Consider the following 18,141-nt stretch of genomic DNA (forward strand, 5'->3'; position numbering starts at 1 on the left):
AGAGACACACTGGATCTATTTTGCAGACTAAAATCTGCATGAAAAATAATGCGAAATGTAGTAAAGCGTAGCTTGAGAAACAAAATTCTTTGCCTAAATGTTTCGGTGAGGTCAGTAAAGGAAAAAAAACAGGTTGCTTTTGAGGCAAACACATCTCTTACATGGAGTCAGGGTTTGTCTAATGAAAGTAAGGAGTGACTGAACAAAACTTGCTTTTCACCCACAAATGAGGAGGGATAAATCATGGTTCTTCCTAATTCTATTTCCTGAACATTTCAAATTCTCCTTTCTTTCTTCTCTTCTCTTACTGCCCCGCAAGCCATCCTCAGCTTACAGACCACAGCAGAAGCCAGTTAACTAGTTTTACTGTTTTTTTAAATTTTTTAAATGTTTTTATTTATTTTTGAAGGAGAGAGACAGAGGATGAGCAGGGGAGGAGCAGAGAGGGGAGGGAGACATAGAATTTGAAGCAGGCTCCAGGCTGTCAGCACAGAGCCCAATGGGGCGCTCGAACTCACCTGAGCCGAAGTCGGACGCTTAACCAACTGAGCCACCCAGGCGCCCCTAGTTTTACTGTTTTAATCCACCCTCCATAGCACTACTACAGCAGCCTTTCTGAAACATAAGCCTGGTAATGCTGCTTCTATTTAAAACCCTTCTAGAGGCACCTGGATGGCTCAGTCAGTTAAGTGTCCAACTTCGGCTCGGGTCATGATCCCAAGGTTTGTGAGTTTGAGTCCTGCACCTGCTTCAGGTTCTGTGTCTCTCTCTCGGCCCCTCCTCTGCTCACTCTCTCTCTCAAAAATAAACATTAACAAAGGTCTTAAAAATCCTTCTGTGGCTCTTTATCTCCACCTACAGAGTTAAGTTCACCACCTATGGCTCAAGGTTCCAAAGGCATCTACTGTGTCCCAGCCACTCACTAGTGTACTTCCCACTGAAAGATGCACATGTTCTAAATCCATTCTGTTCATAACTATGCACCTTTCACAAAGGGTTTTATTGTAGCTATTATTCACCTGGGAAATAAGTCCTTAGTCCTTCAAAACTAGCTCTAAGGTCCCCTCTAGAAAACTTTATAGGCTCATGTACACAGAGATTTGCTCCCTCCATGCCTGGTGTACCTTTAGCACATGTTACGTTGGATTATAATGACTAAAGAGCAACTTGAAGTCAGAGACCAGGGATGATAAATCTGTATTTCCAATCTTAGCATGTCTGATAAGAAGAAATTTCAAATGAGTATTGATGAGTATGGTGACCAAGAAAAGTACATTAAGAACAACTCTGATTCACCAAAATGGACATAGGGCTCCCACTATCAGGCCTGTTCAAAGTTACCACTAACAAGCATCGTATCAACGAGGAGAGAAGGTTCTGCTAACTCACAAAGCTCACAGTTTTGAGCATATACCCCTCACACCTATGTCACTGCCCTGAGAACCAGCCACCTCCATCAGCAGGAGTATTAAAAGGAAAGCTTTGGTCATGCCATCATTCCTTTTCAGTCTTTAACAGACCAGGTTTTCAAGAATTACGTAAAATTGCAAAATAGATACTACAAGTGGGTTTGCCATGCAGGGTAGACACGGAACTCACAGGGCTGAAGGACTGGTGGATACGACATTAACTAAGACACGGCTGTGCTGATGGGCTCCTTGGGGCCTGCAGCTTACTCAAAGTGAGTGCTAGGATGGCCTGAGAACTTTTGAGCCTGCCCGCCTCTGCAGAGTCACACTAGTGTAGTGAGCAAAATTTCTTATGACAGGCCCAAAATAATTGAACAGCTTTTGAATATTAGAGTGATCTGAGGGTTGCAGTTCAAGAAAATTTTTAAAAACTGACATCTCCTTACTTACTTGATTAAAAATGTTAATGTTGCTAAAGAAACCACAGAAAACTGGTTCACAATCCACCTTGTAATCCACTAGTTTTCCCAGTTCCTACAGACTGGTCAGTTAGAGTCATTTGGAGAGCAATCCACTTTGAACATTTTATGTTTTTTATTTGGAAGAAATTAACTTAGAGAAATGTTTCTCAACCTCTCATAAAATTCTAGTAAAAACTATCTTCTGTATGATTCTTCTAACACAGAATGTTTACTAAAGTTGTCTTTACAGTACTTGTGAAAGCTTATTTTTTTATGTTTATTTATATTTTGAGAGATGGGGGGGGGGGGCAGAGAGAGAGGGAGGGAGAATTCCCCAAGTAGTTCCGCACTGTCAGTCTATAGTCCCCACGTGCAGCTGGAACTCACTGAAACCTAGAGAGGGACACTTAACCAACTGAGCCACCCAGGTGCCCGTGAAAGCTTATTCTAAAATCAATTAAAATGTGAATACCTAAATAACACCCCAAATTGGGAATTCTCCGTATATACATGTTACCTAGAACCCAAAAAGCTTTATTCTAAATATATTTCACTTCATGTTCCCTTAGGTACTTGGTTCCTCTAAAGAACATAAACTAGAATTTATAAAGTAACACGGGCATAATACTTCATTTACTTTTTTACACACTTACTTCTTGACAGTTACGAGGAACAAGACTTTTCTGTTATAGAGACAAAATTACATATTAAGGATTAAGTAGAAAATGCCTACTTTAAAAACTGGACAGTCTTGGCAAATGCTCATTGTCATCCGATTTTAAAGGACTTTTTCTAGCATACATAAAAACTCACATGTGTTATCGAAGTAGTTTCCAAAAAGCAAATGGGCTTTTTCTGAAGAGTTGGGAAATCCCATCTTTAAAGCTTATATATACAATAAAATAACACACATGAAAAGCAAAACATCTAATGAATTAGTATAACCCCACCAACACAATGTTTGTTACCGTGTTTAAAAGCATTTATTTAAAATACGTCAAACTCCTTCCAAAAAAGACGGAAGACACATGAGCCTAATTCTTATATTGAACGAGGTATATTGGTAACAACAACAACAACAACAAAATTCCTAAATGCAAATGGACCATCAGTTGCCCAAATATCAAACTGAACTTTGGCAAAGATAGGAGTGTTATACAGAAAACACAGTCAGTACATGGTCTCCCATATCACGGCCCATTCACTCACCCTTTCAGAGGATGACTTACAACCCTGTCCCAGACGACTCAGAATTTTAATCATATGGTCTGCTAACACTTATTCTTATCAAACCTCAGTACTACAGCTATACAAATTACACTTTTAAGATATTTGAAACAGATATTGAATTTATTGGTTGGCTATGAGTAGGAAAATACATCAGTAAAGAAAAGAGACCCTGTATATAAATATAATACTAGCTAGTTACAATTTGACCAAGAAGGTTCCACTGAAAAGAACAGTAAAAGCCCTTGTTACCACCAGTCCATAGGTACATATTCAGTTTCCCATGACCCTTATCAAAGAGCTGCCTAGGCAAATGCGACATTCTTCAAGCTTAGTGCAGATAATGTGCTGGGTTCTGTTACATGAACGGTAAACACAAATTAGCCCAGTGCATATTACACAAGATAATGTACTGTGAATAAAGACTAGATCTTCTATTTTAGACGCTATTTCAACATACCAGTTATTAAACTTTATGTAACCAAAAAGAAGAGCCAAGTGAACATCTTAAAATACTGTTTCTGAGTAGGGGAGAGACACTTGCTAAAGGTGTTGTTTGAATTATCTGCAGCATTTGTATGGAATACTCTGATAGGTTCATTAAAAGAACAAACTGCTGTAATTGCTTTGCCTAGGTTGGCTTTTGTCTTACAGATGACATGACCCTAAGACCTTAGAAGTCACTATGGAAACGAATTCCATGAATTGAAATAGTAAAAAATGGAATACTACAACTGGAATTTGTCACTGAAAGCTTGAATCTTAGAAAAGCTTTGAAATTTTAATTTCAACATTTAGAAGTGCATTCCACCCAATTTAATAATGTCCTTAGGTTTCAAAGTGCTAACTCAAAGTAAGTTTTCCTGGCTGTCACCAAATCAAGAATGAAAACACATTTCTTGGAGATGTTCCTTGCCTGTCTTCTAGAACTATTGAAGTTTCAATCAACAATTTCTACAACTTTAGTTTAAATTATGCCATAAGTTAATTTTGATGAACATTATTTAAGTTCTCAAAGCATAAATAATTACCAGTAATACGGTAAAATGTACTTCAAGAGATTTACAACAAGGAATTGAGTGCCTCCAAATTTCTGATCAGTAAAAACAGAAAACATACCCCAAAATTCTCTGTAAAACATTCATAAAATGGATTTATCCAGCAAGAACACTGAAATTACATTATGGCAACACCACGTTAAATATATGTGTTACAGAATTTTGAAAAAAGTCTATACTGTGAAAACATACTAATTTTTATTGCATTTTAAGGAGTATGGATTATTGGAAATTACTCAGGACACAGAAAAGATTTAAAACACAAAACTTTGCTTAACAAAAGTTATCAGTCTATTTTGGTGTGACTGTTCAGTCCCTACGGACCCAAAATATTTCTTTCTCTTTTGAAGGTGACACTTGTAAATCTACACCCTTGGTTCAATTTATCACTAGATGAAGAAGCTGTTCAAACTGGCCCACAGAATGCAGTGTGCCCAGAAGAGGCAAGAACAAATAGTTGAGACACAACAGGCCCTCATATCTTACTATGCTGCCCCCAAATTCGAATATATTGTAGACAATAACAAATACAGATGAAAACATTTTGTGTAAAGCTCAAACCTTTAGCATCTAACAAGTGCACTCTAGTTCCAGCATCTACAAAAAGAATACATCCTCTGTTAACAAATACAAATGAGTAAGTGCTTCTCCCCTCCCCTGTCCATAAAGCTCTCTGGACCTGTTCTCATGTAATGCAGATCATAGGAAAAGCAGTTCCCTTGCCTCATCAGTCCAACCAGCTCCAGCTCGCCCTCGCTGGAAATTGTCATGATGCACGTTACCAACACAGTGTTTAGGAAAAATGAGTAAACACACCTTTTATTCACACTTTACAAAAAAATAAAACAAAACAAAACAAAAACCCCATAAAAAGTTATGCATTGGTTCTACATCAGTAATACCAGCTTTCCAATGTACTGATTATAAACTGGATGTGTTTGGTGTCAGCACAACTTAAAACAAAAAGCAAAAAATAAAAAGTCATCACAACAAAATCTTTAAAACCCTCAAAGGAAAAACCAGGTCCCAGACAAAGATTCAAGATCAACACCTTTTGGAAAATTCTTTAAAAAAGAAAAAAAATCATTTATTTAAACAGCATGTAATTTTATTTTCTCTTAAAAACAGAATAAGCACATTTAAGTGCTGAATATTTTTCATAAAATTTTAAGTCATTATCCAAAATGACTCATTCTCTGTATAAAAATTAAGAACATCTCAACGTTTTTTCTTAATGCTCACATGGTGTCCTTTTGCTCCCCTGCCTGCAGTTGAAACAAAAGCAGTTAGACCACGTTCCCTCTGAATTCATTTGACTTTTGAGAGAATGAATGAATGAGAACAGAATACATACAAGTTACCTTTGCAAAGTTAAAAGCTGGCTTTAATCTCTAATTTACTACTGGCACTATGGGCAAAATACAGGGTACAACAGAACCTTTATCTCGGTTGACCTACTAAAATGACTCAGTCACTTTATAAATGATCTGAAGAATTGTCGTAGGGACCTGTTTTGAAAATACATCTCATTTATACTGTTTCATAAATGGAAAATTATTTTCTTTTTTTTTTAAAAAAAGGAATGATTAAAAAAAAACACATGGAAAACAAAAAGAATTCACATGATAGTAGTATTCTGGGTGACGAACAGCACTGTGCAATGACAGACACCAAGAAGCAGTGCTTGGGTCTGGTGAGCAAAGACCCAGGGACCCACCCTATGAACATGTTCCAAAATGGGATATTCAATGCTTCACAATGGAAAAAAAGCCACAGCTCATACAAAAGCATTTTCATAAAATTCCCACAAATGTTAAAACAGTATTTAAAAAATATAAAAGAGGATGCACAGATTTTCTCTGCATGCACAGGCAGTGCTTGGTGAGAACAAATTTAGGCAGGCACAGTGGAGATAGGACAGGAAGTGTCTCAAAAAGGAGTTAAGAAGCTGTATCCAAGCAGCTGGAATTTTTTAACTTAAAAAAGTTAAAGATTAAAAAATATCAGAATGTACATATATCAACCATTACATTCAGTCCATAAATGCCTACAGATCATTCACTGCTCAGCTTATCTGTCCTGGTAGATAGTTTTTGTAAAAACCCAGGAATTCATGAATAAGTTGCCTCTGGTCTGAGAAAATGTCCAAAGCTTTAAGCAGATTTAGATTTAAAGAGCAATGTTCTCAGTTTAAAAATAAAGTAGTACAAAAGGGCTAACAAAACCCTAACAGTGCAAATCATCAGCAGAGAAAGTCTGTTGCAACTTCTTTTACAAGCTGGCCTTTATAACACATGAAACAGTAAAAAAACTTAGCCTTAGTTTACAATACAATCATTTCCAAATCTGAATTTTTAGTACAAAATTTCATAAATCAGGTCTTCTGTGGATCATATACAATCATAAAGGCTAAATTCAAAGTCTCTATTTTACAAACAAGTCTGAAAAGGGAGGGAGTAGAGTATGGAAGAATGGTCTCTGGATGTTATTACTGGCCTCAAAAAAGTAGTGCTACAGATTTCTGTGCAAAGAGAATATGCTGTTCAAACATTTTCCTATTTCAAGGCATGAAAATATTACATTGGATAGAAGAAACAGGAAAATTACTTGTAACAAATTAAAGATAGGTGTAAACACACCGATCCCTGTCTAACAGTATATAAAGCATATTGGGCTCAGAATTTGTCTGTTGCTAGCACCTGGCTTTCATACGATATCCTTATCAAATAATCAAGATCGAAAATTCAAATCCTCAAGGAAAAGAAAACAACAAAACAAAACCCTGGTGGCCATACCTCACTCCCCCACATTCAGATTTTATGAGTTTACAAGTGAAATTGAGGTTGTCCTCTGAAGGTACTTGACTACCTCCTGCCAGGGAGGTGAATGCCGTTGACTTGGGGCAGGAAAGGCAGTAAGAGCTCCAGTTGTGCAAAAAGTGAGAAGTGGTCGGAGGGGATGAGTGGATGTGGGCAGCCGCTGATGTTATTCTCAACTAGCCAGTGGTGGTCCAGAGGTCCCAGGATGCCTAAAGTGTTCAGCTGAGGTTTAGAATAGAAGATGTAGTCAATTATACCCTGAAAAATAGAAGGAAAAAAAAGATACAGCCTCACATAAGAGAATACTGAAACACTGAGAGCTTTCAAAACATACCCTTACAGTCATGTTTGGTAAAGAAAGTGGCTGGCGTGTGAGAGGTAGGAAGACATAAACCAAATTGTCCCCCAAATGTCCAATCTAGCAGAATGAAGACAGTTTAGGTAGGAATAATAATCATGATTCTTCCTCCTTTCTGGACTTTTTAGAATCTTTTTTTTTTTTTTTAATTTTTTTTTTTTTTTTTTTAGAATCTTTAATGAGACCTACAGGATCCTTCGTGGTATGGCCTCTGCTTCTCTGCCCTAACTTGATTTGTAATATTTTCCTATGCTCACTACCCTATCACCACACTAGCCTTCTTTTTTCCGGGTGGGGGTGGGGAAGACATTCCTTGAAGATGCCAAGCTCTTTCTTGCCCCAGGGCCTCCACATATACTGTTCCTTCTGCCTGGAACACTTTCTTCTCTCTACATGTCAGTTGGTTCATTTCTTCTCAGCCTTCGCGTGTTGAGTTCACTTTCCAAAGACCTTCTTGAATCCTGCCCTCACCCACTTAATACCTGCTACCACCTCCAAGTTTATTCTCTTGCTAAGGCGTACCCCAGGTGTAACTACACACTCATCTGCTTGGTCGAGACCTGCCTCTCCCATCAGACTGTCAACTCCATGAGGGCAGGGCCATCTCTGACTTTCACATCCTCAGCAGCACCCAGCACAGCACCTGGCGTTTATTTGCCCCTCTCCTCCCTGTAACTTGAGCCTCTCCTCAACATGGTTTCAGCCAAAAATATTTAAGCACATTCAGGTGTCTTCCTATCTCTGTATCAGCAACAGGAACAAGAGAGAAAAAAATCCCTATCTCTCCCACCTTTTGGTTATCAGCCTCGCCTCCTCTTTACATTTTTTAAAAATGTTTATTCATTTTTGAGAGAGACAGAGCATGAGTGGGTGAGGGGCAGAGAGAGAGAGAGAGAGAGAGGGAGGGAGGGAGACACAGAATCCAAAGCAGGCTCCAGGCTCTGAGCTGTCAGCATAGAGCCCGACGTGGGGCTTGAACTCATGAACTGTGAGATCATGACCTGAGTCTAAATTGATGCTTAACTGACTGAGCCACGAAGGTGCCCTCCTCACCTCCTCTTTAAAACAAAAATCTAAAATATTGGTTTTCACTATCAATCACCTCATTCTTCAACTCACCACATTCCAGTCTCTGTGCCTAGCTCTCCAGTGAAGCATCTTTCACCAACATCTTTCTGAAGCACAAAGCACACTCCTCTTTCCCTAGAAAGGCCTTCTTTCCGTGTCAGGTAGGCTCCTACACTGCCCTGGTTTTCTTCCTCTCTCTGATTACTCTTCTGTTGTTCACATGTTCATTTTCCCCAGAGTCTCCTCTAGCCTCTCTTCAACCCGACACACTCATTTGTTCCCAGGGTTAAATCATTATCTACAGTACTGTGGCTCCTCCAAAGTCAAATTAAAAAGATTTCAAGCTCTAAGTCTAAACAGTGCTCCCCCTCTAAAATTAAGAACCAGCTAACGCTAGTATTTTCACTCTAACACATAATCTAATCTGAATGATTATTTTTCCAGGAGGTTAGAAATGGAAAACTAAGATTTAGGAGAGCAGAAATTCAAAAAATGGTTAAAAAGGACAGATGAATGCAAGTCCTAAACAATCACCGATATTATTATTATTATTTTTTTTTTTAACATTTATTTATTTTTGAGACAGAGAGAGACAGAGCATGAACGGGGGAGGGTCAGAAAGAGAGGGAGACACAGAATCTGAAACAGGCTCCAGGCTCTGAGCGGTCAGCACAGAGCCCAATGCAGGGCTCGAACTCACAGACCGCGAGATCATGACCTGAGCCGAAGTCGGACGCTTAACCGACTGAGCCACCCAGGCGCCCCAACAATCACTGATATTAAAAATGAGGAGAAGCTCTAAGGCAAGGCTCCATATTGTAAGCCGTTAACTGTGTATGAAATAAATAGAAAATGTATTTTAAAATGGCTAATATAAAACACATTTTGGCACTTGAGGAGTACAGTTTCACTTAAATTATAATATGAGAGATGAAATATGCCACTCCAGCTGACACCAAATTAGATACTACACAGTACTTTCCGAACAGCTGAGCATATAAGAAATGTATCTGCCCCAAAACAGTAACAGTTAACTCAGGATTTACTATCATTATTTCATATGACTTCTCACCCTGGAAATGATTCTATCAAGTACCTCTCAAGTAGGAATGGGACACGGATCACATCAAATTCCACAGAAGAGTGATAAGAGAACACTGCTGTGAAGTGATTCAAGATGGCTTGCTTCCAGTCTGAACACACACCCACACTTGTGTTCAGAGAGAAAGCGCACGCATGTGTGCACATGAGTGGTTGCGGGGAGGGAGGTAGCACAGAGGAAAGGGAGACAGAATCCCAAGCAGGCTCCACACTCAGCAAGGAGACCAACGTGGGGCTAGATCCCACAACCTTGGGATCATGACCTGAGTCAAAATCAAGAGTCGGACACTCAACCAACTGAGCCACCCAGGCACCTCTACACATCCACATTTTAAAGACATGATAAAGTTACAAGACTCTCCAAAAAAACTGGAGGTTTGAAAAGTTTCTCAATCTCAAAAGTCACCTTGAAATCGAACGTGTAATTTGTGTAAGGCATCAGGCCGCTCTCGTAGGCACTCTTCAACTTGAAACCATGAGTGATCCTTCCATTGGTTGTCCCGTTTTTCCCATTACAGCTGAAGTTTGTAAGACTCTCATTATATCTCAGTTCCTTAAAATCTTTATGATTTGTTTCTACTCCACCGGTACTCAAGTATTCCACAACACCTATAATGAAGATACAGGTCCTTTGCTCACTGTCAAGTAGAATATGCAGTGTACAAAACTATAATGTAACAGTAAATACTTTAAACAGCACGTTCCTCCTTTCTAAAATGTTTGGTTGGTTGTTTTACGTCTCCTAGAACCTATCTAAATCCATTTTTACATGGTTTTGATCGTAGTATACTGCATATTTTATACTTTGCTGTGGCACATGAACTCGTGTCTTTTCGATCACCATTTTTTTAATGGCTGCTTAATACAACTACCCTGGTGTTTCATATTTGTTAAACCAGTTCCTTATTTCTTAAAAAACTTCAGGTTGTTTCTACTTTTTAAAAAGAATTAATACCATAATCAACATCTTAGTATGTAGGCTTCTGCTTATGCTGAATTATTTACCTGGTATAAAATACCAAGATTAAGATTAATGTGCCATTATACATACTGCCCACTACATAAGAGAACGCCACCGGTTAGATGGGCTCTACAAATAGTTCTTTTACTTTGCATTTCATTAGTTAACAAGGTTGGACACTTCCCCATGCATCTGCCACTATTTTTAACACTGAAATGAGACTTACTATGTATTATTTGACTAGAGTCTCCCTTTGCCCCTCAGATACTTTGTAGCTAAACAGAATGCAGAACACACATACAGCAACTACTAGAGAATAGTTCTCAACTGCTTTAGCAGCTGTAATGCCCAGATAGCTTGATGAGATGGACTAAAGAATTATGGACCTCAGCTACCTTTACTTGCCCTGAAAATGAATTTTAACATAGTTACAGCTCCCATGTATCGTGACGGCAGTGATGTACTAGTGAACTGAACCAACCCAAGCGGACGTATGTGTGTGCATGCATGCTTACACACATACACAAGTGCCAGGGAAAGTATTTTGTGTGAATGAGAGACTATAATCAAGGAGGAGCTGAAATATAAAAAGGAATAAGTACTTAGTGTGATATTATAAGAACTACGGCTTGTTCACTGTACTATCTAATGGAAAAGTATTCAGAAATAAGCCTTTCTGTATTCTTCTGCTTTGTAATAAAAATCAAGATCCCTGTTTTTTGGTGTTTTGTTTTTTTTTTTATTGTTGTTGTTCAAATCACTTGCCCGATCTGTGTAAATAAAGGATCTCAATTTCCACCTAAGGTTTATTATTTTTTTTTTATATTAAAAAAAATTTTAACATTTATTTATTTTTAAGAGACAGAGAGAGACAAGTCACAAGTGGGGGAGGGGCAGAGAGAGAAAGACACACAGAATCCCAAGCAAGCTCCAAGCTCTGAGCTGTCAGCACAGAGACCAACACGGGGCTTGAACCCACAAACTGCGAGATCATGGACCTGAGCCAAAGTCAGACACTTAACCAACTGAGCCACCCAGCACCCATAAGGATTATTTTTTCTAATCAAGCCCACCAAAACGGAAATCCTGTAAATATCCAATTTAAACTGGTTTGTATTACTACATGCTGGAATCCCAAAGAAGTGGTCTTAATAACCTTTCTCAGAGTCTGGATTATATGTCACCTGGGGATATGGAAATCTAATCACACATTCTTTCAAGTTATCAACCACGTGTTTATCGAAGATGATTAATGTCCTTCCTTCTTAGGTTTTCATCTCATTTTTAAAATAGTCCCTATTTGCACACAAAATATGTTAAACCTGATTCATAGTTGACGTTACAAACTGAATATTCATTTTGACTAAATTTGGGATTATCAGAAATGATACCTTACAAAAACATTTTAAGTCAAAAAAGCATTCTATATAAAAGAACTTTTCTTACCAGAATCTGGCAAAGAATTAAGATCCGCACATAACACCAGTGGAATAGTTCCAAATTCTCCCAATACACTGGACTGGAGGTTTCGTGAGGCTTTATCAATAATGTTCTTCACTTCTGAGAGGAACATCATAGTTTGAACCAACTTCACATCAGAGTATTCAGGGTCCCAATGCATATGAGCATTAGCCACAAGAATAAGTTGTTTTTCTGTTCCAAGATGGGGCTTTCCAGCTATATTAGATAAAAAGAAAAGAAACAGACAGACAAAACCCGCCCATCAGCCCATATATTCTTACAGGATTCTTAAAGGATTTTACAGTTTCCAAACAAAAAAGGACCCTAAAATTTACCTAACAATCTCCCGACAACTAAATCAATCAACAGGACCACAAACCTGAGAAGCAGTCATCTATGCCTCTGGGTGAACAGCCTCTGGGTAAATACTCTTGAGTAGAGGGCATTCACTACTTGAACAAAGCCCATTCTATCTCCGCCAAAACAGCTATCTCCTTGAAACTTCTAGCTTCATCAAGATATCCTAAAATGAGTCTCACAAAATCAAATCTACAGCCTTTTTTCCTAGATATGTTTAATACAGTCACCAAGCTCCATCTTCATTTTTGACTCTTCAGGTTAAGTATCTCTAGTTCCAACTGTTCCTCAAGTGACAGAACTTCCAGTTCTCAGCACGATGGTCACTCTAAATATACTTTTAATTTGAAATAAGTGGTCCATTTATCCAAAACGCAAGACATTTAAAGTAATGATTACAAGTAGGTCAGGAAGAGAAGTTAGCTTACAGAGTATCCTTGCTGTTAAGAAATACAGGACTGTATGGAGTTCTTCTCTCTGAGCAGTTATTTTAACTAATATTTACTTCAACATTGTTTTTGTGTGAAAAATAGTGGGGAGCAAAAACACCCATTTTCTCCTCTGATTTTATGCCTTTCAAAATTTGGAATACTTTTCTGGGCACTGCTTTCTCAATCTTAAGCTTTGTGGTAGAGAGAAAGGGATAGGATATTTTAGAAAGGACTTAAATTCTCACTGAGTTTCTTCAGGTGTTAGACAAGACTATTAATATGTAACAAATTTTCTGCTTTCTATCAGATTTTGGAGGTCAATTTTACAGGAAGTGAAAAGGTCACTCACATGACATTTCAATCAATTCCTTTCGAAGTTCTAGCAGTACTGCAACTCCAATGTTATCTTTTGTCATGACTCTGTTCAGCATGGCTTCAGACCCTTCTGAATTTGCCATTGCTAGCTGATTAAATTCAACAGTGTGTTTCTGAACCAAAGTAAATCTAAAACACAAACAAAAACACACACACAAACATAGAATTGGGAATACCAAAGTATTAGCTTTGTGGGAAATGCAGTTTTCCCGAACTTCCTGAACAAATACAATGGCAAGTAAATCACATTATGGAAAATCGTCCACACTTAACACCAAGCTTCCCACATCTGTTTCAAGTTATTCTTCGTCTGTTACTGATACAAATAACATCTTGAAATACTTTTACAATGTAAGATAAGGTAGTCATCTTCTGTGTAAGTTTCATGTTGGAATAGTCCATCTTGTAATTTTTAAATAAATCTTTTCCAAAATCTGGGTTTAAGAATCCCTCTACCATCCTAGAGGGAATGTTAATTACAAGAAGTTTCAATTAACAATTGGAGTTAAACCCTAGTAAACACCTGAAGAAACAGCAGCACTTTCAACAAGTCTCCAAAACAAGATTATTTCTGATGATTTAAAACAAAACTATTGAAGAGTACTGTTTTACTGAGCAATAACAACAATGCTTCATTCTCTTATTTGTCGACTAATTTCTACACCCTTGACTCCCTGCAAATACTGAGAAAATTTTCTTTTTTAAATGTAAGAGGACTTACTTTTCCGTCTTGAAGAATATTGCACAGCCATCGACATGTTTTCTTTCTTGTTCTGACATTGTCCTAGCTCTAGATTTAGGACTAAAGAATCCATTATAGCCACGTTCTTTCAGTTCTACCAGAAAAAAACTGTAATACTGTTCTGTTTCAACCTCCTGAAAAATTGTAAATGGCAAAGTTATTTCATAAGACAAAAAATCAGTCCTACGCATTAACTTTATGTGTACAGTTTGAGGGGCTCAAATAATTTCAAAGGACTGCTATGCACAATGAGGAACATAACATCTTTCCAACATATTTTATCTGAAACCCTACTTGTCATTTTATAGATACCTGCTGGTATCCTATTGCTTAGGAGTAAATAATGGAAAGACATACACCTCCATGTGTGTATATTTTCTTATGTTTTATAATAGATGGGGAACAAGAATCAACAGAGGTAGAAGGAACATCACAGATCATACTTTCAGACCACAGGGAGAAAGCGACTTGCCCAAGGTCATATGAATTATCAGAAGAGGACAGAGACCCCAAAGTTACTGTGCATCAGGTTCAACGCTCTTTCCACCATGTCCTAATTCCTCTATTACTGCTGATGGTAAAGTAAAACCATACCTTGATAATGCCACAGTTTCAATAATATTTGCCACCCAATTAAAAAATAGTGTGCAAGGGCATTTGAGAGGGAAAGATGAATATTTTAACTGTCAAAGCAAATGCCTAAAACCCAAAATAACCTATTTGCTTAATGTGGCAGCACAGCACAGCTAAATGAAGCAGGTAGTGAATGTTCCAGGATTCACTAAAAACAGAAAAAGCCAATACTTTAAGAAGTGCTAAAGCTGGAACTTTAAATGTGTCAGGGTAATGCATTCCCATTTTGCTCCTTGCTTATCAACACTGGGGCATTTGTGCAATTTAAACACTGTTCTGATGACTTACCTGAAGACTTATGATATCAGCATTGCAGTTCAAAATTTCTTGAATAATGGCCTTTTTCCTGTAGTCCCAATTTAGTGCCCAAGATGGACAGTAGCCGTATAACTGCCGGGTCGCATATTTATCACAAAGAACATTATAGCACATGACAGAAAACAAGGCTGTAGGAAAGATAACTTTACTTATTCACACACGTGGCAGAAAAAAAAACATAATTAATATCAATAGTTTTCACTTAAATGCTAAGGTTGACTTTATTCATTCAATATATATTCATTGAAAAGCTAATATCTGCCAGACATAGCGGATATAAGTTGGATAAGGAAGGAAGGTCAGATAGGTGAACAAATTATAACACAATGTGTTATCTAATGCTACAGAGATACCACAGAAGGCTCAAAGCTAAAAGACTAAGATCTTGAGTCCCTTGGTCTGTAAGACCAGGACTCCTCATTTCTATACTCCCCTTACCACTTTGCTAACTGCTAATGTACAACGTGGAAAACTGACAATCCTCTTAATAGGCATGGCTTATTTTCTTTTAAAGAGCAACTATTATTAATTCACACAAAAGGAAAAGGTATCATAGACTAAATCCTATTATACACATCATGTAATTCCCAAACTATTTTCATACAATTTAAGTTAAAAGGAAATTAGGGGTCATTAGTTCAATTTCTCTCTCAAGTAAGTGCTTTAGCTGTCTTACAATTCTGTAGTATCAAATACATTTGTAACATAATAGGGTTTGAAAACTTCCAATATAAAGATTTTGGTATATTTATTATAACAAATGAGTCTGATCAATTCTTTACAGCCCAATTAAAAAATAGTGTGCAAGCTGGGGCGCCTGGGTGGCTGTCTGACTTCAGCTCAGGTCATGATCTCACGGTTTGTGAGTTCGAGCCCCATGTTTGGCTCTGTGCTGACAGCTTAGAGCCTGGAGCCTGCTTTGGATTCTGTGTCTGCCTCTCTCTCTGCCCCTCCCCCCATTCCTCTCTCTCTCAACAAATGAATAAACATTTTAAAAAAATTTAAAAAAAAATAGTGTGCAAAGGCATCTTTTCAACATAATTTCTTAACAATGGCAGCACTAACATTACGGGTGGGTAAATTCTTTGCTGTGGGGGGCTGTGCTGTGCACTGTAGCATGCTCAGCAGCATCTGATCTCTAACCATGAGACGTCAGTAGCACTTCCCCTATTTGTGACAATCAAAAAATGTCTCCAGACATTGCTAAATGTCCCCCAGGGGATAAAAATGCCTGAGGTTGAGAAGCATTGCTCTACAGCAGACCTACAGCATATTACAGAGATCAGGTAAGCAATAATTAAGTCTTTATTATGATCTCCCAAGACAAATCAATCTCAAGCATACAAATGTAACACAGCCCATAATCTAAAGAATGCCAACAACACTGTTAGATATGTAATATCAAGTAAAAATAAGTTAAAAAAATATAAGGCTACCAACCAGTTGGCCTTGTTCTGTCCGGTTCTTGTAACATAATCCAAGATCTTGGAGGTGGCTGTTCTGTTGAAACTAGTTGAATATAAACACAAAATTAAGTAATATTCTTACACATCTTCTTAAAAAAATCATTTAAGCAAATGACCACTTACTTCTTTTTGCAGTACCTGCCAAATTATCAAGCAAATAGTTCAGTAGCCTTCTTGTTCCATCTGGTTCCAGATAGAGGTTCAATATATCCTGGGTAAGTGGATTTCCTAGAAATATTTTTTAAAAAGGTAAAATGAAACCAAGAAAGGTAATAAAAGTGAAAAACTTTTTTGCAAAAGTGAAAAAACATACCAAAATTATCAGACCTATCACAATATATGTAGTTATTAGTAAGATACCAAACTAGAGGAAATATTTTTTCAGTTTCTGACATGAAGAATAAAAATGATTGAAACCACGTTCTGCAGAAGTATCCAGAAAACAATTATTGTGGACTAATGTCAATCTAGAAGATATCTAATAGTGCTCTGTATCTGGCCCTGTGTCATCAACACTTTTATGACAATCAAAAGCAAGTGAAACTGGATGGGGAAGAATGGGAAAGAGGACAAGGGAAAGAGGACAGCCACTATAATGGATCAGAGAATCAAAACTTAAGATGCAACAAAGCAAACACGAAGATATCCTCATGACAGATGTAGTCTTCATTTAGATTTTTAAAAACTCTACTAAATAAAGCAATAACAAGATGGGACAGATCTGATTTAAGATCAAGTTACTGGAGCGCCAGGGTAGCTCCATCGGTTGAGCATCTGACTCTTGATTTTGGCTCAGGTCATGATCCCATGATCCCAGGGTTGTGGGATTGAGCCCTCTGTCAGAGTCTGTGCTGAGCATGGAGCCTGCCTGAGATTCTCTCATTCTCTTTCTCTCTCCCCCTCTGCCCCTTTCCCCTGCTCATGCTCTCTCTCTAAAATAATAAAAACATTTTTTTTTTTAATTTTAAAAAAGATGTAGTCACTAAGGAAAAGGGAAAACCTCAGGACTGTGAGCCATCTGTAAATTCAATGACGGTTTCATAAGTGCTAAAAATTAAAGCAAATGCAATGATTTACATGTATCTACAAGAGTCTCAAATCCTCTCAGAAGGATTTCTTATGTGCTTATGAAAATTAACAGTATAATGAACTGTTTTGAACAGTGAAGGTCCTAGATACCATAGCTCCACTTTAAGAAAGACTAATAATAAATTTTATAAATTGAAAAGGACAAATGATTTATAAATCATTATAAAGTGATTATAAGATGTTAACCATGCCAAATGAAATAAGTTCAAAAGATACTGCCCCCCTCACTTTCTCTGCCAGAGCAGTTAGAAAGAGCAAAATAGGTTTAAGTAAGATCCAAAGTTTTATAATATAATATGAGTACGTCCAGTTTCAGGTGAAAATCACTCATCCTACCAAGAACTAGGAAGAATTCAAACTAAATGAATAAAGATAAACAAGACTCAACACCAAGATGACAAAAACATTAGAATAATCTGACCTAAATAGAGCAGGCATGTTTCAATGAGCACTTCAATGAGAAATTACAAACATGCTTGAAATAAATGAAAAAATAGGAAGACTCAACCAAGAAAAAGTTTTGGCAAATTAACAAAACATATTTTTAAAAATGGAAATATTGAAACTGAAAAACTGAATACATGAAATAAAAAGCTCGGTGGATGGGTTCAACAGCAAAATAAAGCATCAAAGGAAATAATCAGTGAACTGGAAGACAGTAAGGAACAACAGAAAGGAAACTGAACAACAGAACAACAGAAAGGAAACTGAAAAAAAAAAAATGAAAAGAGCCTCAGGAACCTGTAGGACCACAAGAAAATTCTAAGGTTCATGTCCTCAGAGTTATGGAAACAGACAACAAGAAGC

At 37.5% G+C, this 18,141-nt stretch overlaps 1 protein-coding gene across 3 annotated transcripts in view; it reads right to left on the minus strand.

Moving 5' to 3' along the window:
* Positions 1-2,834: 2,834 nt before the first annotated feature.
* CNOT6 (CCR4-NOT transcription complex subunit 6) overlaps positions 2,835-18,141 on the minus strand; it is a 76,816-nt gene continuing 61,509 nt past the window's right edge. For 2 of the 3 annotated variants that reach the window (XM_045484479.1, XM_045484461.1), the window contains 8 exons: positions 16,369-16,473; positions 16,220-16,288; positions 14,750-14,907; positions 13,808-13,962; positions 13,061-13,215; positions 11,909-12,139; positions 9,908-10,110; positions 2,835-7,232 (listed from right to left, as the gene is read on the minus strand). In XM_045484479.1, coding sequence (XP_045340435.1) covers positions 7,020-7,232; positions 9,908-10,110; positions 11,909-12,139; positions 13,061-13,215; positions 13,808-13,962; positions 14,750-14,907; positions 16,220-16,288; positions 16,369-16,473 — 1,289 coding nt within the window. In that variant the 3' untranslated portion in view covers positions 2,835-7,019. The remainder of the gene's footprint in view (positions 7,233-9,907; positions 10,111-11,908; positions 12,140-13,060; positions 13,216-13,807; positions 13,963-14,749; positions 14,908-16,219; positions 16,289-16,368; positions 16,474-18,141) is intronic. The other variant, XM_045484469.1, reaches the window with a different exon arrangement.

Source organism: Leopardus geoffroyi, chromosome A1, assembly GCF_018350155.1.
Source record: "Leopardus geoffroyi isolate Oge1 chromosome A1, O.geoffroyi_Oge1_pat1.0, whole genome shotgun sequence".
Taxonomy (NCBI): Eukaryota; Metazoa; Chordata; class Mammalia; order Carnivora; family Felidae; genus Leopardus; species Leopardus geoffroyi.